The 25,446-nt window shown below is 44.7% G+C and overlaps 1 protein-coding gene and 1 pseudogene across 1 annotated transcript in view; both read right to left on the bottom strand.

Moving 5' to 3' along the window:
• Vit (vitrin) overlaps positions 1-25,446 on the bottom strand; it is a 119,532-nt gene that overhangs the window by 74,950 nt on the left and 19,136 nt on the right. The window contains exons 2-3 of the mRNA XM_075955552.1: positions 23,080-23,149; positions 7,074-7,139 (exon numbers count right to left, since the gene is read on the bottom strand). Of these exons, the coding sequence (XP_075811667.1) occupies positions 7,074-7,139; positions 23,080-23,131 (118 nt within the window). The 5' untranslated portion in view covers positions 23,132-23,149. The remainder of the gene's footprint in view (positions 1-7,073; positions 7,140-23,079; positions 23,150-25,446) is intronic.
• LOC142839548 (large ribosomal subunit protein uL5-like) lies at positions 20,044-22,426 on the bottom strand (annotated as a pseudogene).

Genomic DNA, 25,446 nt, shown 5'->3' with positions numbered 1-25,446 from the left:
CAGCATTCTCGGGCCAAACCAGAGGAACCAACAGAGGCTCTTCTCCTTCCTGTGCCTTCCCTACATCTCTTCTGCCTCACTTTGCTTACTACCTCATCAGCACTCACTCCCCCATCCCTCTTACACTGCCAAGGGACACTTCCCTCTGTCCCCACTTCCTGTGCCTTATCCCACCTGCTAGAGTTTAAAGGCTGGCTTTGACAACCGGTGGCAGTCCTTAGCACTCGAGCCTCCAGGACTCTCGGATAACATCTGATGTGCTGGAAGGTTCTGAGACTTGTCAGATGAGCAACGCTAACAAACTGTCTCCCCATCGCTATTTCATCTCTGCCGGTTGTGAAGACTTTTGATCTTAAAAAAAAAAGTCACTGGTGGAACATGAAAGCTTCCAGAAGAGAGGAGGGCAGAGGGAACTGCAGAGGACCTCTCTGGATGGTCTCACATCATATCTACAGCCAGCATCGGTCTTGTCTCAGCCTTTCATCCTCAGACTCTCCAACTTTATGAAGCGTGTCAGAAACCCCTTGCTCATCAGACAATAGACGGCTGTAGTCCCCCTGTAGGTTCTAAGTCAGTAAGACTCTGGCTGGTCTGGGAACTTTGAGAATCTCATCTGCTCTTCCACTGGGCCCTACATAGTTTGTTCAAGGACCTGCTTCTATTGCTTTGCATTTAAAATCCAAGATAAGATAGATTCTGAGATCTCACCTGTAAACATAAGATGGCCAAGATTTCTTTGTTTAGTGACAAGGAAGACCTCTACCTCCCTTCTCTTTGAGAGTATGAATGTATTATAGGCCAGTAAAATAGGTCATTGTAGGTCAATTCTTGCCCTATATTTCAGCCGAGGGGAAAGGCTGATCTTCTGAATTCATGGTTCAAGGCCTCCTTAGGTACTGGGACCCTTCAACACCTGTAGAATGAGCTTTGCGTAGAAGTACACAGAAGACAGGCACAGCTGCATCTAGTAACCTCTCCAAGAAATGTGAGAACATGAAACTGTCTTCTATTCCCCCATCTGCATCCATGTATTTCTATTCAGGCTTTATAGATATGTTCATACTGCCTACCTGTGTGCACATGGACATATCATGTCTGCTCACTGACTAGCTGTTTTCTGTCTTCTCTCTTCGTATTCTGGTATTTAAGGTTGTTATAGTGGTAGGCAGGGCTGCTTCATCTTCTTAATGCAAACGTCCTCACTCATCTCCTCAGAGAAAGATACTACCCTGATTAGGTCAGACCCCAACCAGTTTAGAAGGATGTAATTCAGTTCTCTCTCTCTCGATGGGATCAGGAGGGAGATTAAGGGAGACTGGGGGAGGGATAGGAGAGAGATGTGTGGGGATGTACAGAGACAGGCAAAGGTGCTGGCTCTTTGATTTGGTTCTTGTGACCTTCCCATCTGGGCACCACTCCCGGGGAACTCCAGCTGTGCTTCCTACCTTGGTTTCTGTGAGTTACTCCAGGTCCTGTCCAAATCCTCTTTTCTACTTAAACAAATTGAGCTTGGATTTCAGCTAATTGCAAACAAAACAACCTGTTCTGAGCCACTCCCCGCTGCCTCCCACGGCCTCATGATGAAGTCCAGATTCCCACACAGGTGTGAAACTCTTCACCACACAGAACAGCTAACTTCCTACCATTGCCCAGACCCCTTCAACTCCTTCTGTGTATTTCAGCCAAGTTGAAACTTTCCTTTTAAATTTCTTTGGAGGTTGGAGGGGTGGATTGGGACAGAATCTTGTTTTGTAGACCAGGTTAGCATTGAACTCATGATCCTTCAACCTCAATTTCCCAAAGTCTGAGATTATAAGCATGCACCACCACGCCTGACCAATTTTTTAAGCTGTTTTTTAAAATCTTCAGGCCTTGGGGGTTGGAGAGATGGCTCAGTGGTTAAGAGCATTGCCTGTTCTTCCAAAGGTCCTGAGTTCAATTCCCAGCAACCACATGGTGGCTCACAACCATCTGTAAAGAGGTCTGGTGCCCTCTTCTGGCCTGCAGACATGCACACAGACAGAATACTGCATGCATAATAAATAAATAAATAAAGTATCAAATAAATATTAAAAAAAAATCTTCAGGCCTTGAGCATGTCCCCCGACCCTCACCCTATTGTTTGTAATGCCATTCCCTCATCTGCTTTATCAGAGTTCACACACAATTCCTCCATGCATAGTCTCATAGTTCTGTTAGTCCTTTACATGCTATAGACTGCTGTATTGCTCTTCTTCCTTCCTGACTGGTGTGTGAGCTCTGTGAAGGGAAAAGTGTGTCTTGATTCAGTTGTATCTGGGTGTCTAACACCAGGCCTGGTGCTGAGCTGGCCTCTGGTACATCCTTGCTGAATGCCTGAATGCTGTGCCTTCCCTGCCGTAAGTTACCTAGTCCAGCTGCAGACAAGAATCGGAAGAATGAAAATTACCCTGGCCCCAAGCTATAGACTATAATTTGCAAATACTCCTGAGGTCAAGAATCAGATGCGTCCCTGGTTTGGGACTATTCTATTACATTTATCGTGTCTTTTTCCTCCCTTATTTAATGCTTGTGCTAGAGTTTCTAATTAGAGAAAAGACTTCAGGCATTTATTGATTCGAATGTGCTGCATCACAAGGGAGCTTTGGAGAATAAAACTCAAATTTAGCATATCAGAAATTCAATCCATCTGAGAGCTCTCCAAGGGGTTTGCCCTTGGGTTACTTAACACACACTTTCATAGTCACTGAGAACTGTTGTCATGGTAATCATGGAACTTTTCATGATTTTTTGTATCAGAGTTAATGAAGATACTGGAAATAACCCAAAGGAATCCATACTTGGGTGTGCATTTGTCTCCATATTAACCCAATAGTTGTTTTGAACACACATCTGCCCCAGTGCTGGCCCTCTTGGCTCTTGGTCCTGATGGGATAAATAAACAACTGCTTCTTTTTGAGTATTTCCACCTAAGAGTCTATGGATGGCTGCCCTTTCGGGCTCATTCCAGCAGGAAATCCCACATGGTAGCTTTTAAGAAAACGAAGAAAAAAGGGGGTGGTTGTATGAAGCAAATTTCTTTCTTTTATTTCAAATTATCCATGCTGCTGATTTCAAGACACTTAAATTTAATGCCTGTAAAGAAAGCCTTTGCTGTGGGAAGCACAGAAGACTGACTTTGTCTGAAGTCTTTATTTTACAGTTGCCTATAAACTTCCATCACGCCTTCACTTCTGGATCCAGAAATCCCAGCGCACTCAGAGTGCACAATTTCCATCTGTGTCTTGTTCTGCCGGTTAGTTCCCATCATTCGCTCTGTCCTTCCTCCCCAGTGAGAGGATCCCTTACTCTCAGTGAAGCATGTGTATGCGGCAATCAAGACATTTCCGTCTATTTGTTACTTACCGAATCGGTATTTAAGTAGAGGTATTATGTTACTGTTATTATTATTATTTTTGTGAGCTAGTATGTGCTTTTTTCATTCTTTCTTATTGACTGGAAAGAATGGGGGTGAGGTGGCCATTTTTGACAGCTAAGAGCCATGTCAAAAATGGCGTACATACAATCTAATGATCTGGAGCTTTATTAAATTACAGCTTGATTTTGCTTAAGGGAGAGGGACTTTGGTCTCACGTGAGTAGTAATTAGTTTGGATTTTTTTTTGATCAACTTATCTGAACCAACAATGAAATTCATTTCTCTTTTCCATTGTTTGCATGTGGTATCTGCCAGGTACTTCTGCAATTTACCTCCATAACCAACCCAGAGTTCAGTGGGAGTGGAAAATGTCCCAGTGCTGCAGCTTGCTGAGTTCTTTCAGAGAGAGTTACAATCCTGATTTTCAGTATAGCAAAGAATTCTAGGAGGAGTCGGGGTGAAGCAAGCTCGGGTTTGTCCAGAAGACAGTGCACGCCCAAGGGGTGGGTAGGATTCCTCAGGACAGGGTCCCACTTATGTGCCATAAAGGAGCTGTTTGTAGCTATGGTCCTCTGTCTTTTGAAGTTAGATTGTTTAAAATACGTAATTTACAAACAAGTTCAAAGGTTAAACAAAGCCTAAAAATTAAGTTAAAAGAACCATGAATTCATTTGCTTATTTCTCTTACCTTCAACAATTTCCTTTTGTAAATGAAAATTTATATTTTGGGGTGTGTGTGAGATGCACATTGTTTAGGATTATGGATGAGAGGGGGTGCTTAGGGGATTAAACTTGAAGGTGCTGTAGGTTTTAGCCTTAAGCTGTTTAAATACTTGTTGGAAATAGGTATTGGATAAAGGAGTATTGTCCCTCTGTAAGTAATTCACCTCCCACTCTACCCCACTATCCCCATGAGTGAAGAAGGTTTGCAGTTTCAGAGGGGACCATCCATAATAGTGGGGACTGATTACATTGTGTCTGTAGTCAGGAGGTAACTGGTTACATTGTATCTGTAGTCAGGAGGCGACTAGTTACATTGTATCTGTTCAGGGAGAGACTGCTTACATTGTATCTGACTGGTCACATTTTATCTGTTCAGGAAGTGACTGGTTACATTGTATCTGTAGTCAGGCAGTGACTGGTTACATTGTGTCTGTGGTCAGAGAGTGACTGGTTACATTGTATCTGTAGTCAGGCAGTGACTGGTTACATTGTGTCTGTGGTCAGAGAGTGACTGGTTACATTGTATCTGTTCTGGAAGTGACTGGTTACATTGTATCTGTACTCAGGAAGCTGTGAACAGGCTGTGGTGCCAGACTCTCTCTCTCTCTCTCTTCCAACCTACCTATCTACCTGCCTATGTACCTACCTACATATCTATCATAAATAAAAACCTCAAGGTTTTCTGAAAGTGGCTTACTTTCCCTGAGAGGGCCTAACTCCTAAGGATTCCCTAACCTTCCAAAATAGCACCAACACTGAGTACAAAATATCCAAACAGCCAGCCTAGGGGAGATAGTTCACATTCAAACCAGTACATTCTGCCCCTTGACCCCTATGCTCATGGTCATCTCATAACACAAACTATAATTATTCCAAATTTTAAAGTCCTTATATTCTTTAATACTTCCAACAGTGCCCAACAGTCCAATTACTTCTGAGACCAAGGTCATTTCTTAGCTGTGAGCCATTGTAGAGTCAAAATCAAGTTCTATGCTTTTAGCATATAGTGTCTCGGAGTGCCCATTCCCTCCCCAAAGGGAGGAATGGAGGAGGCGGGGCAAAAAATAGATAGGACCAAGTTCGACAGCTCCACATTGAGTCTCCATTACTCGTGATGAAATCATCTGGGCTCCAAAATACTTAGGGAGCCTCTCTCCTCCAGTTCTGCCGCCTGCAGCACATGTAACGTCTCTTTGAGCCAACCCACTCCATTCTTGCAGCTTTTCTTGGCAGATGTTCCATGACCTTGGGATCTCCAACATCCGGGTCTTCATTGTCACTCAGGCATCATATGCCAGTTTCATGCGAGGGATTTTTAGGGCTGCCCTGTAGGGACCCCAACCCAGCCACACACTGCCTGACCCTGGAGCTCTGGTGGTACAGCCCTCTTGCTGCCAACGCTCTGGCATTTCACTTCCCTGCAAAACCAGCACCAGGGGAACAATGCTGCCGAGTTTGACTCCAGCTATCTCTCTTACAGCTGTGTGCCTTGCTGGCTCTATTTGAGAAGACAATTTCCTAAGCCTGGAGCAGGGAAGCCCTTCAGAGGCGCCTCAGTGAAGGTGTAGTCTTTTCCGACGAATTTTCATTTTCATGAGCTAAAGACTTCATGGCCTCTTGCCCTTGGCACACCTTCCCTGTCCCCACAATGCAGAGCAGGAGGGTTCTGTTTCATAGTGTTTATCGCTTAACACTTACAACTGCCTCTCTGCAACTTCCAATTCGCTCAGGCTCTTCTTATCGAACTGTGCAGCTTTCGGGTCCTTCTGCGTCCCTTGTTGTGCTCACTACAAAGCAGTGAGCAGTGACCCCAATACCACCTGAATACTGTCTTGTCTTGAAGTTTCTCCAGCCCACACTGGGTTCATCACTTTCAAATTTGGTCTCACCCAAGTTCTTCAAATGCATGAACGAACTCTAATTCTGTTCTCCACTGAGTATCTTATTTCCCTCGGAAACCCTGAGAGTTGGGTCTCCACTGCGCTTCTTTCTCTCAGCATTGCCGTCTTGCAAACGGCCATTAGAACGGCCCGTCAAGTTCCGTTTACTGCATGATAGTGCTTCCCTGGCTCATGCGCTCAAACTCTTGCGCACTCCTTCTACAAACCAGCTCTAAAGACCTACAAACCACAAGCTCAGGTTTATCAAAGCAACGGCATTGGGAGAGTCAGGCTGCTGGCCACACTGCCTTCACACACACAAATCAGAGTTCTGTGGCGATATTCCCAGTGGTTTGGTTTTGTCAGTTGTGTTGAAATTGCAGCCAGTGAGAAATGTAACCAGATCCGTGTGGGGTGTGAGTGTCAGGGAACACTTCCTTTTTCTTGTCTTCTTAATTTCCCTGGTCTTTCTTCTCTTCCAGGCATGCTGGTAGACAGGAAGCTTCGAAGGACTTTTGCTCCAGCCATCCCGAGTCTTCTGTCATGGGGAATCGAGACACCAGCCACAGAATGTCAGAGTTGCCTGGCTCTCTGTGTGAATTTTGAGTTTTCCGGTTGCAGTGGAACCACATTGGTTTTACTTGAAAATCAGGATTTATAGCAATGGGGGGGGGGTGAGGTAGATAATGAGTAAGACATATCTCCATTGAAATGTAAAGCAACCGACATAGAAAGAAAAACCCTGGCCAAGAGCAAACATTACCAATCACAGATGCTAATGCAATGGTTCTCAACCTGTGGGTCACAACTCCTTTGGGGGTCCAATGACCCTTTCATGGGGGTCACGGATCAGATACCCCACACACCAGATATTTACATTACGATTCATAACAGTAGCCAATTACAGTTATGAAGTAGCAATGAAATAATTTTATGATTGGGGGTCAGCATGAGGAACTGTATTAAAGGGTCGCGGCGTTAGGAAGGTTGAGAACCACTGTTGTAATGTAAGCGAGCCCACTCTCTACATGGGGCACACAGCCTGTGCCACAAAGGGACTTTGATTTTACTCACTGAATTTGGGCTTCTTGGTCTTCTTTGCCATGCCTTTATTTGAATGCATTCCAGTTAGCAGCAAAACTACGTGATGAAAATAAAGACAAAATGAACCTAATTAGTATCATTTCCCCTGAGCACTGTTTTCTTTACCGTCTCCCATATTTGCGATGCACTGAGGCATTTTCCCTGATGAAATGAATCTTTTCTTGTATTAGGAATAGTAAGAGAGCCAGTTGGTAGAGTGTCTTAGTCCTGTTGAAAGGCCCTTCCCGAAAACCTCCTTGGTATCTGCCACGTCTGCCGCCTTTTCATTTCAACACACCAGGGCTGCAGCTCCTTTTCCACAGCAGCGAGTGTGTATGGGGCCTGGTCCCAGGAACGAAAGCTGGGTGTAGGGTGAGCACCCACCCTTTTCCTGTGACCATTCCTTGGGTCCACAATGGGCTTCCAAGTGTCCAGTTTGTCATGTCCATAGAGCTACACACTCGGAGCAGAGCATGTGTGTGTGTGTGTGTGTGTGCGTGTGTGAATGTGTGCATGCATGGCGTGTGTGTGTGAGTGAGTGTGTGTGTGTATGTGTGCGCGCACACGTGCGTGCACATAAGAATGACTACAGGAAGGCTGAACGGAGACCTATAAACAGCCTTAGCACAGGATGTATTGAAAAGAAGACACTGGAGAAGGAACAGGAAGGAGGGGAGAAGGAGAGACTATCAGATCTGAGGATGGACCACTGTTGTTGTGATCTAGCAGCTCTGGTCCTGTACTAGCCTCAGAACCAGAACCAGAGCCTCAAACAGCAGCTTTTAGACACTGTAACCAGTGAAGCAGGGGACCGAAAAACTTAAAGCCACATTTCCTGGCTCTTTTTCAAGTATACAGAATAAACCTGAGCCTTTAACTTTAAAAAATAATGATAAATAAAAAATAATGTTGACTTTTTATTGCAAAAGTGATGCATGATCCTTTTAGAAAAATGCAACAAGCAATAAAGAGGATATGGATGAACTCAGAAGTGTGTTTTTTTTGTATGCATGCATTTTTGCATACATTTATATAAGTACTTAAAACATTTGGTCTTGCTCATACCATTTACAAATTATTTCAACATATATATACATATATGCACACACCATGAACACACACATATATACACATTTTCCTTGTCATTAAATGTTCTTACCACAATCTTTTTATTTGTTTGTTTTTGTTTTGTTTTGTTTTTCAAGACAGGGTTTCTCTGTAGCTTTGGGGCCTGTCCTGGAACTAAGTCTTGTATACCAGGCTGATCTCGTACTCACAGAGATCTGCCTGCCTCTGCCTCCTGAGTGCTGGGATTAAAAATGTATGTCACCACCACCTGGCTCCCACAATCATTTTAACTGTCTGCAGAGTATTGCATTATATGCATGTATTGCAACTTAACTGATCCTCCATTTAATGTAAATAGCTTCATCTTGGAATAGATCTCTCATTATTTCATTAAAACAAATTTCTAAATAGAATTTTTGTTTGAAATTTACATCCACTTAAAATTTTGGTATATACTATAACAATTTTTCATAGTATTTTTTTTGTTAGCGATGTATGAAAACATCCACTTCTCCATTTCTACAAGTTCACTTAGTGTTGTAACCAGAAAAGCAGTTCCTTGTTTTCAAAAATGCCATTAAATCCTCCATGCTCCTTCCTTCATCAGGCATCCCCATCTCACCAGGCATCCCCATCTCACCAGGCACCCCACCATCTCACCAGGCACCCCACCATATCACCAGGCACCCCACCATATCACCAGGCACCCCATATCACCAGGCATCCCCATCTCACCAGGCATCCCCATCTCACCAGGCACCCCACCATCTCACCAGGCACCCCACCATCTCACCAGGCATCCCCATCTCACCAGGCACCCCACCATCTCACCAGGCACCCCACCATATCACCAGGCACCCCACCATATCACCAGGCACCCCACCATATCACCAGGCACCCCACCATATCACCAGGCACCCCACCATATCACCAGGCACCCCACCATATCACCAGGCACCCCTTCATCTCATCCACTCCAGGGAGGTATGCTTTTAGCTCACCCTCACTGTAGCTACATTTGGAGATGACTTGCTTTCTGGATAGAGCTAGGGCTCTGGAAGTGAGCACAGAAAAACACAACAATCTAAGCAGGCACTTGAATCCAGATTGAGGACACACACCTGTTTTATCAGCACTCAGGAGGCTGAGGCAGGAGGACCACATGTCTAAAAAAACACAAGATAACTGATCTCTCTCTCTCTCTCTCTCTCTCTCTCTCTCTCTCTCTCTCTCTCTCTCTCTCTCTCTCCCTTCCTCCCTCTTTCCCTCTTCCTGTCCCTCTCCCTCCCCTCTCAATAGACAAAGATATATTCGGTTCAGGTACAAGAGGACCCTTAAATTGGCAGCTAGTTTTTAAGGAAAGGGTAGTAACATCACCAAGTGCTTGAGAAAATTACACAGTCGCTGCTACAGTACGACTGTGCCCCCTTAAAACTGTTAAATTGAAATTTTAGCTCTTAAGGGTATGCAAGGGAGGGGATGGAGATGCAGATAGCCTTGTCATGAATGAATGGGGCCGCAGAGATGGTTCCATGGGTAAAACACCTAAGTTTTAATGTACAGAACCCAAGTAAAGCTAGACACAGTAACTTAAATCTGCAATCCCATGGACTCTTGTTGCTATGGTGAGATGGGAGGAGTCAGAAGTCTCTCCCAGAAGCTCCGTGTCCAGCTAGCAACACAAGCAGCCAAGAGACCCTGTCTCAAACAAAACCCATCTTCAAAGTTGTGCCTGGACCTCTCTACAAGGGCACTGTGGCAAGCCTGCACTCACTCACACACAAGTCACACGTACATACACGTGTATCGTACACACGAGAAATAAAAATTTAAAAGGAATGGAATTAGGGCCTTTACAAAAGCGGTCTCAGCTGTTTAGATCCACCGATCATAGAAAGGGGTGTCAACTGCTGGTGTCTTTATCTTGGCCTTCCCAGCTTTTAGAAACTCGACAGATTAGCGTCCAGCTTTTGTAGGCTACTACTCTATGACAGTTGACTACAGCAGCCTGAACTCGCTAAGACACTGTAACCGGTGCCAATGACACAGCTCCCATGTTAGCCTGCGACAGGCTCTTAGCGCTAGCTGAAGTGCGGGCAGTTGCCTGTTTGGCCATCCAGCAGCAGAGACAGGCAGGAGACCTGAATGAGAGCAGTAAAGGCAGCCGAGAAGCATGAAGGCTGCCATTTTTGAGGTGTTATTTACTCCTGGGGGTTGGGTGTGTGCGAGTTTCCTGGCGGTCTGATTTTTATAGTTGCCTGTGTATTATTTAGTTCTGCATAAAGGTCCCTCTTTCATCTTCTATGCAGAAAGAAATAGCCAGAATCTGGGAACGTTTTGTAAAGGATGTACTAAGCATATAAACACAAACAAAGAAGCTAACAAACAAATAGTGAAGTTGAAGGCATGAAGTGAAATAAATTTGAGGGTTAATTCTTGGGAAAGCTAAATATTAGCCATTGGGGCCTGTGGCTCACTGGGAAGTCTTTAGAAGTCTTGGTGTCATTAGGACCATAAATATTTCATCAAGACCATCCCAATACTTTTTTTAGTTACCCAAGACCCAAGAATGAGTGAGCACATGCGTGGTTGTTCCGGTTTACCAACAGAGGTTAACAAAGTTCTTACTGTCCCATGCACACAAGCCTTTCCTTGCCTTCTTCTCAGTATATGGGCTTTTAATTAAAACACCTTAGAATCCCGACTTCCAGGGAGGGGCTGTTCAGTACAGCCTGTACATGCTCCATCTCTAGGGGCACGTTTCCTTTCCTATTTGCAAGCTATCTCTTGCTATGTTTTAGGTAGCATGCTGGGAGGCTGGGGAGATGACTTGGGCCGTCTGCACAAACACACAGACCTGAGGAGTTTGGCTCTTGAGCATCCATATAAATACTGGTACAGGGGTTTGTATCTCTAGCACCAGTACTTGGAGGCAGAGACTGAAAGATCTCTGGAGCTCATTGGCTAGCACCTAGCCAATCACAGAGGTGCAAATTCAGTGAGTGACCCTGTCTCAAAAACAAACAAACAAACAACAAACCCCCACAAGGGCCATAGAGGGAAGGCTAGCATCCTCTGACATCCACACATGCCTATGTAAAGAAGCAGACAGATCTGCAAACCAAGGCTTTTCAAACAGTAGCTTTAGTTACCTACCCACTGAGACCATTCCTGTCTAAAAACCAGGAGGAAATTGAGGCAAGAATAAAAAGTTCTGATGCAACCACAAAGCAATGCCCCTCAGTGTTCTGTTTTTGGAAACCCTAAACCTGTTTGTCTTTCTTTTAGTAGCTCTTGAAATCTCAAGGAAGTTAAATATTAAAATTATGTTTTCTAATTAAAAAAGTTCTGCTACTTCCTGCTCTCTCTTCCTCACCGGTGTGAGAGCAAACTAACCAAAATTAAGGCACCGGAAGAACAATTGTTTTAAAACTCGATTTAAAAAAAAACTGATCGTACCAATAATTTATAAATAGAGAAAACACAAAAGGCTAAACTGGAAACAACATAGAATTTCATCAAGGGTTTAAAATTCAGGCTAAAAGAAGATGAGAGGCTGATTTTCTGTGTCATGTCCCTGTGCACAGAACACAAAATTACACTTAATCCTGGCAGGGAACTGGGGTTAGCGAATTCCTGTGCTCTCTTGGTGCAGGCGGAACCATACAGGAAAGCAGTTTGATAATAGGTTTCAAGAGCCCTGGAAATGATCTCCTCTGACATAGAAACTGCCCTCTTGGGACTATATCTCAAGTTACCTTCTTTGATACAGACAGAGATTTATGTAAAGATTCTCATTAGAGCATTTTTAAGGGCTATCTGGAAAGAACAGAACGTTGGAAACGTCCCAGCAATCGGGAATGTGTAAGCATTGGTTACAAATGACGTGCAGGGGGTGACTGAATCAACTGAAGTGCTCAGCTCGAATGTGAGCCATGATTTCGACAGTTAAAATAGAGGCAGAGGAAAAAGACCCGGAACAATACGCCAAAATGTTAATAACGATGAAATCACGATTTATATATCTATATGTATATTCTATGTTCTGCATGTCTCCCGACTGTATCAGATCACTTACATGTACAAACATAAATTTCATACTACGGGTGTCTCTTTTACAATTAAAAACAGACTTTATCATTCAATTATTTTTAATTTGGTCATATTATAGTCATATGGACTTATAATTAAAGTTCATTCTAAAGTTATTGGCATAATTAGTCTGTGCCTGTGTTTTCTAGCAAGTTATGAATTATAATCTAGTTTCCCGGGAAGACATAAAATGTCAGGCTAGCTCATCAATAAGCAAGTCAGGAAGCACCTAGGTGCCTGGAACTTTCACAGAAATGCCTTATGTTTGCATAGAAACAGCTCATTTTTTTTTTTACAGAAATTTCTTGTTAGATCTTTTAGGCTTCCCATCCAGTTAGTGTCCACAGCACCTTTCTGAAACCTTATCTAGAAAACAGACCATCTTAAAGTCATTCAAGTTCCCTAATGTTTGACTTGCGATATATTTACTCATTGGAACCTTAGGGCACATGAAATAAGTGAGAGTTTCACAGCAAACACAGGACTTTATTTTCTATAATTTTGTGCAATATCAAGGCAGGCTTCAAATCATGTATGGTACACCTGGGGGGGACCTTTGGAATTCATCCCCTGCCCTTTGTTTTAGGGAATGAAACCCAGGTCAAAGTTAACACCTTGGCTAAGTCCGAGGCTGGACCCAAAAAGCAGGTGTGGCAGCAAGAGTCTTGGTCTTTTGACTTAATTTGTCCCCTCCTCCTCAGTAGAAATGTTGGCTTTACTTGGAGCTCCTAAGACAAAGAGGAATACACAATTCTGCAGTACACTTAAGGATATCTAAAAGAAACATGGGCTGGAGAGATGGTGCTTTCTGCTCTTCCTGAAGACCTGAGTTCGATTCCCTGCACCCACATCAGACAGCTTACAACAGCCCCTGTAACGGCAGCTTTAGGGGGACCTGGCACCTCTGTGGGTACTTGAATTCATGTGTATATACCTCCACACAGACCTCCCATACATGGTATACATAATAAAAGTAATAAAAATAAATCTTAGAAAAGGAAACGCCACTCTAACACTCAATAACTGGTGTTAATTTCGGGAGTTTGGTAGTATTTGTTGGATGGCTGATGCCTTCAGAATTCAGCATCCCTAAGGACAATCCTTTGCTGGATCACTGTGATGTTGAATGGCTATGGTATTGTGGAGCGCCAGGGAAAGACTGTCTCAAGGATGATTGCTTGAGGCAGAATGCCGAAAGGTCAAAGGTGCAGCTCTCACGGGAATAAAGATGGGCCACCAAGAGAATGAAGAAGAGAATAAATAGGCCACTGAGGGAGATGATCCCATCTCATTGAGACTGGGTTTTTGCAGTGAAACTTTTTGGAGGACCAAATGAGGATTTTGAGTGCGGGAGTGAGGGTCAGCGAATTCCAAGGACAGGAACAGCATCTTCAAAGGTCTGGGGGTGAGAAATGCTACTCCAGGAAGTTCAAGGTCAAAGCTGTGGTGAGAGATGGAAGCAGGAAGGACCACAACGGCCTCATCCCCAAAACCTTCAAGACCCAAGACTCCGTGCTACAGGGAAAGGAGAAACGCCAAGGAGTTTAAGTCAAGAGGATGGTGCTGGGAAATGAACTTCCGTAGCCATGTGTGGCGGCTCACACCTCCAGTCCCCCGAGTGGTCATGAGACCTTCTCTCAAAGCAAAGCAATGAACAAGAAGAATAGGCATCATGGAGACCAGCAGGGCATGGTGGAAAGTGAGGGAGGACTAAGGGTTTGGGGGTGGGAAGCTGTCCTGATACCCAGTTAGGGGTGAAGTGGGGGAGGTTGGAGTGCTAGGAAGACGTAGGAAATGGCCCTGACCAGTGAGCAGAAGAAGGAGATGCTGCGGATGAAGACATCTGAAGACTCAGAGGAGCTCAGGGGCAGTAATGTCCTTCTCTTTTTTCAATAATGGACGTATTTACTCTTCCCTCCCCTGGTTCTAGTATATCATGACTAATAAAAATTGTAGCAGTCAACCACTCACTCAATCTGATGCATTGATCCTGGTGTGCTGTGTAAATGATTAGTCATGCTAATTGTTGTATCTATTGCTTCATTTACATACCTATTTCTTCTTCTTTTTCTTTTTCTTTGTACTGTGAGAATGTTTCAGATCTATTCTTCTGGTAACAATACAGTACCAGGAACTGGTCACTATGGCATGCATAAAAATCCCAGAACTTACGAATCTCACCAAGAATGACTCCTCCTCATGGCTTTTATTCCCCAGACCCAGGCAACCCATCTTCTACTCTCTTCTTTGACTTTTTAGGTTTTCTATGTGAGTTCATACGGCATCATTTTTCTCTGTCTCTCTGTTCATGTCTCTCTCTCTGCCTGTGCCCGTGTATGCCTGTTTTCATGTGTGGGGATGCACATGTGTGTGCATACGCAGGTATGTATACATGTATGTGGAGGTTTGAAGTTTATGTTAGGTGTCCTCCTTCCTTGATTGTTCTCCACTTAAAAACATTACAGTTATTTCTCTCTCTATCTCTCCCCCTCCCCCATGTGTGTGTGTGTGTGTGTGCAGGGAAGGGCGCACTTGCACACAACTTAGTACTATGTGGAGCTCAAAGGAGAATTTGTGTGAGCGGATTCACTACTTCCAGCTCTGGGTCCTGGGGATTGAGTACTACCCACTATAAAAAGGTTTTCTGACAAAGGTTGAGAAGAGCTTAGGTCTATGATTATAGACATAAATCATCGTCACCTAACTAACTAACAGTGGTAAGTTCTAACCTAGGGCCTATGACCTCTTCAGCCATGGACTTTTGACCAGGTTTACAACACCAGACATGAATTCCTTCCTCTGGAACAAGACACAACGCCAATCAGAGAGAAGTTGATTACCCTACGACAGTACACACTTACACCATTGTGTATATCTTGCCTTGCACGTTGGCGGTGTAGTATCATGATACACTGTTGGGTAAGACTATGACATTTTTCTTCCCCAAACTGGCATAATATCTCTGGCACTATGAAAGCTAGCCAGCACGGGGGAAGTGTCCGGGTTGTTTAGAGATTAATTTCTCTGTCCTGCAGCCAAAGTGTAGGGTGTGGAGACATTACCCTAACTGAAAGAAGCCAGACATAGAAAGACATCTGGGCTCTGAAGATGGGTTAGTGGTAAAGCATTTTCCACATAGACGCCATGTCTGGAGTTCAGATCTCCACATTCTACCAAAAACGGGGCAAGTGTGGTGCTGCCTGTAACCCCGTTACTGGGGAGACAGCAACAGAGGATCCCCTGGGCAAACTGTCTAAGTAGATTAGCTGAATCAGGGAGCGCTGGGCTCAGCAAGAGATTCTGCCTGAATAAAAAAGGAGAGAAGGCTGGAGAGATGACTCAGAGGGTGAAGGAGCCGGCTGACAAACCTGTGCTGGAAATTTGGCTGGCTTGACCTTGTTCAGGTGTTGTGCATATAACCGGAGTGGCTGTGGGTTTAACAACATGTCCAGAAAGACAGCTTTTCACAGCACCTGCTCACCGTCTGGCTCCTGTTTTCTCCCGACCTGCTCTCCTTTAATGTTCCCATCCATCCATCAGTGGACACATGGGCCGAGTCCATGCTTGGGCTCTTGTGAACAGTGCAGTCATAAACACGGAAGTGCAAATGTCTCGGAGCACGCTAATTCTGTTTCTTTTGGATATGTACCCAGAAGAAAGGTTGTAAAATCACAGGGTAGTTTTATTTTTAATTTTTTGAGGAACCTCCATACCACTTTTTATAATGAATGCCATCATGAGCGTACAATTTTATATACCCACCGAAGGGACCCGTATAGACTCAGGATGCTCCGAGACCAAGCTCTTAGCACAAAGGAAATGTATTTGCCTCAGAGAGACAAAAGCAAGGAATAAGAGACCAAGACAAGATATAGAGGATGAGGGAGAAGGGGAAGCTAACAAGGAAGGGAGGAAGGTCCTTAGCAGTGTAATACATACACACACACACACACACACACACACACACACACACACACCAGATGACAAAGGACTGCCTCTTTTTCAAATGTTCATCAACTCATGAGATTGCACCCATCTGATAAAGGCCATTCAAAAGATATAATGTGATATATCATGGTGGCTTTGATTTATATTTACCTAATGATTAGTGACGCTCAACTTTCAAAAAAAAAATACATCTATTTGTTAGCTATTTGTCTATGTCCTTCTAAGAGATGTCTGTTTTGGTCTATCTTTAAAATTAGATTATTTTCTTGTTATTTATGGTTTTGAGATCCTCTATAATATTAATATTAACCTGTCATCAGATACATGGCTTGCAAATATTCTTTCTCCCCCCACAGGCTGTCTCTGCACTCTATTGATTACTCCCCGCGCTGTGCAGAAGTTGTCTGAGGTGACCTCAGACGTCAGTTTTGCTTCTGTTGCTTGAGCTTTCAGGGTCAGGTCTAATGAGCCTTTTTTTTTTTTTTGGCCTGGACCAATTTCAAGGCGATTTTTCTAGGCTTGTTTTCAAGATCTCTCCAGTTTCAAGTCTTACATTCAAGACTTTTTTACTTTTGGTTGATTTTAAGAATTGGATCAGAACTCAGTATCTAATTCCATTCTTCTGCACACGAATATCATATTTTCCCAGGGCTGTGCATTTAGGAGATTATCCTTTTCCTGTTATCTTTGCTAAAGATGAACTGACTATAAGTTTATTCCTGGGCCGTCTTCACTTCCTGTTATTCTTTTTCTAGTACCATGCTGCTTGGATTGGCATATCCACTGTGGTTTGACTGTGATAGGTCCCTGGTAGGCTGGTGTGTTTAGACACCTGGTTCCTAGCTAGCGGTGCTGTTTTGGAAGGTGGAAAACCTTTGGGTGATGGGCACTGTCTGGAAGAAGTGAATCACTTGAATGAGCCTTGAATTTTTTTTTTTTTTTAGTCCAGCCCCACTTTCTGACTACCCTCTGCTTCCGGACTGAGCTCACACTGTAATTAGCCCCCTCAAACTCCTGCTGCCATAATTCCTTGCTCTGACGTAGTGTATCCCTTGAACTTTAGCCAAAGTAAACCCTTATTCCTTTAAGTTTCCTCATTTCAGGTACTTGGTTACAGCATCAAGAAAAGCAGTAAATACAGTAACTTTGAAAACGAAATTAAAATAAGTTTTAAAAATGCTTTCAACTTTCTTTAGTTCAGCTCAGGAGAGGAAAAGTAGAAAACATGGTGTTTGGGAGCCAAAAAGATAGCTCCTTTAAAGAAACAGTAATTGTTAAAGAAATGAGCATTGCACGGAGGGCTGCCAGTGTTTTCATAGGCCCGGGCACCGAGGCATTCAGAAGTCACTGAAGCCGTGGTCCAAGAGGTCCTGGCTGCGGTTTGAGCTGGCCCAGGAGTCAAACATTTTAGCGTTCATTGTATGGATGTTCCTCATTTTATGACATGCGAAACGTGAGACGCACAGGGCCATGGAGGTGTCCAACACAGTTTTTGAGAAAAGCCTAGGAGGTCAGGCAATATGCAGACAGGTTGGATGTTCTGCAGGGACGTGCAAGTGACACACAGAACTCGAGCAGCGAGTGAGTTTCTGGGATTTTGGAACCGCCAAGAACATGGGATACCCGCTAAGGAAAGTGGCAGGCGCTAGGGGAGATGTCCAAAAAGAAGCCACAAGTGTTAGACCATAGCTACAGCCATGTCCAGGACTGTTGGAGTCCATTGGCACAGAACTACCTAGCCTCTGCTTTCATGATGGATTTCAGCCTCCCTTCGGCCCCTCTTTCCCACCTATATGCCATCTGCCCATTTTGGAATGAGCACACCTATGCTCCATCACTATATACTGGATGACCATGACTTTCTGCTGTTCCAGAACCTCATAATTAATAGTTTGCTTTGTGCCTCAGAAGAGACCTTGAACTTCAAACTTACAGTGTGGAGACTGTTAAAGCTTCGGGGACTCTTTAACTTGGGTTAAATACAGTTTATATTATGAGATGACCATGAGCTTTGAAGGCAAGGGCATAATATATGTCGAATCTGAAATGTGCCCCCTAGGTTCCTGCTTTGACTGATTGTTCCCCAGTTGGTGGTGTTATGTAGGAGGCTGAGAACTTTTTGAGGGTCAGAATTGGCTTATGGAATTGGGGTACAGGTCACCTAGGCTGACTTTGGAAGGTTGTGCCTGGCCCTTTGTTCTGTTTCTCTGTCTGTTTCCCTGTCTGCTGTGACCCACAGAGCCCCTGCCACACCTTCTGCTATGAACCGAACAGCCCAGTCCCACCAGGCTCTTCTTGACATTATGGTCTGAAACCCCAGCCCAGTCTAATCTTTTCCTCCTGTCGTGTTGTTCTGGCACAACAATACAAAAGCAGAAAAATTCTGTACATTTACTGAGTTTCTTTACTACTTCTAAAGGGTTGTTAGTGGGTCTTTTCTACATGTCATGTGTCCTATTCTCATAGACATTTTTTGAATTTTTTCAAATTTAACTAGTATTTTCGAATTAAATCTTAATTTCAATATTGTGTGTGTGTTGGGGAGATGTTGATCAGCGCAGGTGTCTCTATAAGCCAGAGGCATCAGATTCCTCCAGAGCTAGAGTTACAATGGGTTGGTAACCGCCCGATGTAGGTGCCAGCTCACCTGTAGGAACAATACACCTTAATCACCAAGCCATCGCTCAAGCCCAGTGACTTATTTTTTAACCTTTTCCTTACCTAACTGATCTGACTAGGAATTTCAGCACAAGAATAGACATATTTATCTTATTCATCATCATAGAGGAAGGACTTTGTGCTTTCAGTGTGGGATTGTTGTCATATGTGGCTTCCACGGTGTAGTGTGGGATTGTCATATGTAGCTTCCACGGTGTAGTGTGGGATTATTGTCATATGTGGCTTCCAGGGTGTAGTGTGGGATTGTCATATGTGGCTTCCACGGTGTAGTGTGGGATTGTCATATGTAGCTTCCACGGTGTAGTGTGGGATTATTGTCATATGTGGCTTCCACGGTGTAGTGTGGGATTGTCATATGTGGCTTTCCACGGTGTAGTGTGGGATTGTTGTCATATGTGGCTTCCAGGGTGTAGTGTGAGATTGTCATATGTGGCTTCCACGGTGTAGTGTGGGATTATTGTCATATGTGGCTTCCACGGTGTAGTGTGGGATTGTCATATGTGGCTTTCCACGGTGTAGTGTGGGATTGTCATATGTGGCTTCCACGGTGTAGTGTGAGATTGTCATATGTGGCTTCCACGGTGTAGTGTGGGATTGTCATATGTGGCTTCCACGGTGTAGTGTGGGATTGTCATATGTGGCTTCCACGGTGTAGTGTGGGATTGTCATATGTAGCTTCCACGGTGTAGTGTGGGATTATTGTCGTAGTGTGGGATTGTCATATGTAGCTTCCACGGTGTAGTGTGGGATTGTCATATGTAGCTTCCACGGTGTAGTGTGGGATTATTGTCGTAGTGTGGAATTGTCATATGTAGCTTCCACGGTGTAGTGTGGGATTGTTGTCATATGTGGCTTCCACGGTATAGTGTGGGATTGTCAGTGTGGTTTCTATGGTGTAGTGTGGGATTGTCATATCTGGCTTCCATTGTGCTGAGGTACAGGGTGTCCTTTTTCTGCTTTCATTATCTGAGCATCCTTGTGAGGAAAAGGCCAGGCCATGAGAGGCAGGGAGCTGAGTAACTAAGTCTCCCTTCTTGGGTCTGTGGTACATAAGAAAAGGCAGGGTGTGAACCACCCTGTTAAGATTTGTTTCATTTTGTTTTAGGAAATTCTTCTTATTTTCACCTCCACTTTTTTTTCCCTAGGAGAATTTTATTGGCCTTTTGAATAAGGTTTATTTTCTAGGAAGAATGACCCCATCACACTTCTGCCGAGACCAGCACATGGCCTCCCCTTTGCTGATTCTGTGGCCCCAATGCAGCTTGTCCTGCACTTCCTGTCTGCCATGCTGAAACCCGACCTTCCCAACAGCACCGCATGGAAATCCAGGAGATCCCAATGTAGGTCATATCTGAGGTCCAGATCACCATGTTCCTGAATCCCCAAACCAAAATTCCAGGATCCGAAAAGTGATATTTCCCCATAACGTATACTGTCACAGCCTCAAATCTTTCTCCAGGATTTCTTCCGCCTTGGCTCCACTGACTGTGCAGGGAGCAGCAATCTTTTATTTCCTCTGATGCTGAAAGACCTGACAGGGATCTAACTTTGAGAAATGCAGGTCTCTGGCCTGTGAGCTGCTCCAACCCTTGTCTGCCCTGCTCTCCCCGATGCAGGTATTGAGACAGAGCCTGAGTTTGCGAGGTTCCTGCAAGCGGTTCTCCTTTTCACCTTGACCTTGCACCACTGAAGAACAGGAGGCAGCTCACTTCCACTTCTTTAATGTTAAAAACTTGTTAACCTGTAGCTCAAAGTAATGAGGAAGTGAAAGACTGTACTCCCAAGGTGCACGCTCCCTTTACTACTAAAGCAGGCCTGGCGTATGAAGTAATTGCATTGATGAGTCAGCCTAGAGCAGGGAAAGCCTAATGGAGCCGAATTCCACTTGGCTCGAGCTATCCTCAATCCGTCTTCTAATCAAGGCCATAGCAACCTGGGACTCCACCTGCACTAAGCAATGCATACACCCGCTCTAAACAGTCTAATTGCTCCTCTCAACAACCTTTTGGTAACCCTCCTTTGGGGCGATTTTCCACTCAAGAATGTCCTGTAACATTCGGTGGTTAAAGACAGAAGACTGGTCCAGCTTGAACTGGTCAAACTACGTCTTCTGGGTGAACTCTTACAGACAACCCCTTATTTATCACCGCATGCTCCTGCAGAACTGGGTGTGTATATGATTAGTAGCAGGCAAATTATGATACAGCACACACAGGTAAAGAAGGGCTTACGAGGGGCTGGAATGATGGATCAGACGTTGAGAATTCAGTTCCCGGAATCCACAAAGAGCATTGCCCCGTGTAGCTCCTGCTCCAGAGAGACTGACTTAATTTCTAGACCATGTGGGTGTGATGTGGGAGTGTCATATATCAATCTGTTGATTTCATTGGCTAAGTAATAAACAAACTGCTTGGGCTCATAGCTTAGAACATAGGTGGGTGGAGTAAACAGAACAGAATGCTGGGAGGAAGAGGAAGTGAGCTCAGAGATGCCATCCTCTCCTCTCCTGGGCACACACACGCGATGAAGCTCTGACCCAGGATGGACGTAGGCTAGAATCTCCCTGGTAAGCGCACCTTGGGGTGCAACCCAGATGATTAGAAATGGGCTAGTCCAGGTGCGAGAGTTAGCCTAGAAGAGGCTAGATAGAAATGGGCCAAGCAGTGTTTAAATGAATACAGTTTGTGTGTTGTTATTTCGGGGCATAAGCTAGCCATGTAGGCGGCTGGGGTGCTGGGGACGCAGCCCTGCCGCTCTTATTACTACATGGGTGCTTGCATAGACAGTGGCTCTAAGACAGTGGTTCTCAACATGAGTCATGACCCCTAGGGCTGAATGACCCTTTCACAGGGGTCACATATCCGCTATCCTGCACATTAGATATTTGCATTATGATTTGTAACAGAAATGAAATTACAGTTATGAAGTAACAATGAAGTAATTTTAAGGTTGTGGTCACTACAACATGAGGAACTGTATTAAAGGGTCACAGCATTAGGAGGGTTGAGAACCACCGCTAACAACAAAGTGATGGTGTCTCAGAACTTGAACGCATGTCCTCTCTATGACTTCAGCCCGGTGATCATCTGATCATGATGAGATTTTTTTTTTTTTTGCTTTTCAAACTATGTCACCTTTTTTCCCCAGTCCTCAATTGTGTCCAGGCAACTCCCTCTGAACAGGCTTGAACATGTTCATTTTGTAATGCACTAAACTCCATCTCTTCCCCCATGCAATTTGTGCACTGAAGTCTGAATCCCCAGGTTCTCAGAATATGACCTGGTCTGAAAGCAGGTGATTGGCACAGATAATTGGTTGAATGGGATGAGGTCATACTGGAGTTCTTGATCCAATAAAACTGATGCCATTACAAAAAGGGAAAAGACAGGCTCAGGCAGGCACACAGGGGGCTCCAGGTGAAGGTGATGGGAACAAAAGTGTTGTACCCATAAACCAAGAACATCAGAGATTTCCAGAAAGCATCCAGAAGTTAGGGAAGAGGCCTGGGGAAGACTTTTTCCCTCAGTACTGGCTGAAAGAACCATCCTCACCGACATATTGATTTTGGATTTCAAGACTCCAGAGCCGGAAGGCAACACATTTTTGTTGCTCTAGGTTACCCAGCTTGTGGTAAAGCCCCAACAAGTTAATACAGACTATCTATACGGACTTCATGCCCCTCTGTTTCAGCATAGCATGCAGATTTATGTCAGCCGGCAAAGCCCCAGACAGTGGGTACTAAGGACAGAATATTCCCCCTGGTTTAGTTCTAAACACACCAGCGGTGTCTGGAGCCCAGTAGGTCTGCTGTTCCTCAAAGACATTCAAACTGTATTCTTGGAAAATAAGAGAGGCCTCAAATATTTCATCTTCAAAGTATGAGAACTTAACCGCCTAAGTAAAACCATTGTCTTAGAAATATTCCTCTTCTTTTTTGAGAAATTAAGAAACAGAGGGATCTTAAATTCAGGATCTGAAATACGTGTTTGTTGATCAAATATGTGTGTATAGTAAATGTACCATGTAAACCACATATATGATATAAATATTTGCTTTAGATGAACACACACACACAGAGGCATCTTAAATTCGATCTATTCTTAACATTCCCCCCTTAAACTTCTGTTATTGTTCATGTGTTCTGTCTTGGCTTAAAACCTTTCTTGGCCAGATTCAAAGAGCATCCAGATCCACACAGCCTGGTACTCACCGAGCAAGACTTCAATAACAGATGCCTTCATAGTGGGGACAACGATGCCCATAAATATCAAAATGGCACCCTGGAGAGAGAGAGAGAGAAATATCATCAACCTTCAGCCAGGAGTTCTGAATCAGACACCTGAAGTATCTGGGGACATTCTGCATCATTTTGCATTGCCCTCTGGAGTCAGGATTCAAAGCTTTGGCTTTCTACAGGAAGATGCATAGATGGAACAGGACGGCTGCCCCGGTACCCAGAGAGTTTATTCTCAGTTAGAAAACCATTTTAGTTATCTGCCTCTGATTTTCTAGAGATTTCCTTAGGACTGACAAACAACCTCTCGATTTTGAGACTGTGTCTCAGTTGTCCTCAGATTTGGCCAACAGCCATATTTACGGTATCAAGGGAGGAATTTAAGTGTACAAATAAATCAACCCTTCAATAACTATGAAATTCCTATAATATGGCTCTTCTTAAAGAAAAAGGTGATAAAACTGTATTAAAATTCAGTTCTCACACCTGCATTGCTGGTGGGAGTGCAAACTGGTATAGTCCCTTTGGATGTCAGTGCAGCGATTTCTCAGAAAATTAGGAAACAACCTTTCTCAAGACCCAGCAATACCACTTTTGGGTATATATCCAAAGGATGCTCAACCATGCCACAAGGACATGTGCTCAACTATGTTCATAGCAGCTTTGTTTGTCATAGCCAGAACCTGGAAACAACCTAAATGCCCCTCGACTGGAGAATGGATAAGGAAAATATGGTACATTTACACAATGGAATACTACACAACAGAAAAAATAACAACATCTTGAAATTTGGAGGCAAATGGATGGAGCTAGAAAACATCATTTTGAGTGAGGTAACCCAGACACAGAAAGACAATTATCACATGTACTCACTCATAAGTGGCTTTTAGAAATAAAGCAAAGGAAACCAGCCTACAAATCACAATCCCAGAGAACCTAGACAACTAAGAGAGACTTACATGAATCTAATCTACAGGGGAAGTAGAAAAGACAAGGTCTTCTGAGTAACTTGGGAGCATGGGGACCTTGGGAGAGGGTTGAAGGGGAGAGAAGAGGCAGGGAGGGGAGCAGAGAAAAATGTAGAGCTCAATAAAATCAGTAAAAAGAGCCAGTTCTCACTCTTAAAATGCATAGTTTAGCAGAGGTGTAAAAACATCTGTGAAAGCAAATAACCATGGCATCAGAGAGCATGAGCGAGCACGAGGCCTCATGAGGAAGTGGAAGAGGTGTTTACAGAGCAGTGGGCCTCTGATCTTGCTTCATACTGGTATCGCCGGGAGTTTAAAGACTGAATCAGAGTCTGTTGGGGATAGAGTCTGCAGAGATGGAGCTGCACAGGTGGAGCTGCAGAGATGGAGCTGCACAGGTGGAGCTGCACAGGTGGAGCTGCACAGATGGAGCTGCACAGGTGGAGCTGCACAGGTGGAGCTGCACAGGTGGAGCCGCACAGATGGAGCTGCACAGGTGGAGCTGCACAGGTGGAACTGCACAGGTGGAGCTGCACAGAAGGAGCTGCACAGGTGGAGGTGCACAGATGGAGCTACACAGATGGAGCTACACAGATGGAGCTGCACAGGTGGAGCTGCACAGGTGGAGCTGCACAGGTGGAACTGCACAGGTGGAGCTGCACAGGTGGAGCTGCACAGGTGGAGCTGCACAGATGGAGCTACACAGATGGAGCTACACAGATGGAGCTGCACAGGTGGAGCTGCACAGATGGAGCTGCACAGGTGGAACTGCACAGGTGGAGCTGCACAGAAGGAGCTGCACAGGTGGAGCTGCACAGATGGAGCTACACAGATGGAGCTACACAGATGGAGCTGCACAGGTGGAGCTGCATAAATGGAGCTACACAGATGGAGCTGCACAGGTGGAGCTGCACAGGTAGAGCTGCATAGTTGGAGCTGCACAGGTAGAGCTGCACAAATGGAGCTGCACAGGTGGAGGTGCACAGGTGGAGGTGCACAAATGGAGCTGCACAGGTGGAGCTGCACAGATGGAGCTGCACAGGTGGAGCTACACAGGTGGAACTGCACAGGTGGAGCTGCACAGGTAGAGCTGCACAGATGGAGCTGCACAGGTAGAGCTGCACAGATGGAGCTGCACAGGTGGAGGTGCACAGGTGGAGGTGCACAGGTGGAGGTGCACAGATGGAGCTGCACAGGTGGAGCTGCACAGATGGAGCTGCACATGTGGAGCTGCACAGGTAGAGCTGCACAGATGGAGCTGCACATGTGGAGCTGCACAGGTGGAGCTGCACAGATGGAGCTGCACATGTGGAGCTGCACAGGTAGAGCTGCACAGATGGGGCTGCACATGTGGAGCTGCACAGGTAGAGCTGCA

Source organism: Microtus pennsylvanicus, chromosome 21, assembly GCF_037038515.1.
Source record: "Microtus pennsylvanicus isolate mMicPen1 chromosome 21, mMicPen1.hap1, whole genome shotgun sequence".
NCBI lineage: Eukaryota > Metazoa > Chordata > Mammalia > Rodentia > Cricetidae > Microtus > Microtus pennsylvanicus.
This window is presented reverse-complemented; position numbering and strand designations above follow the sequence as displayed.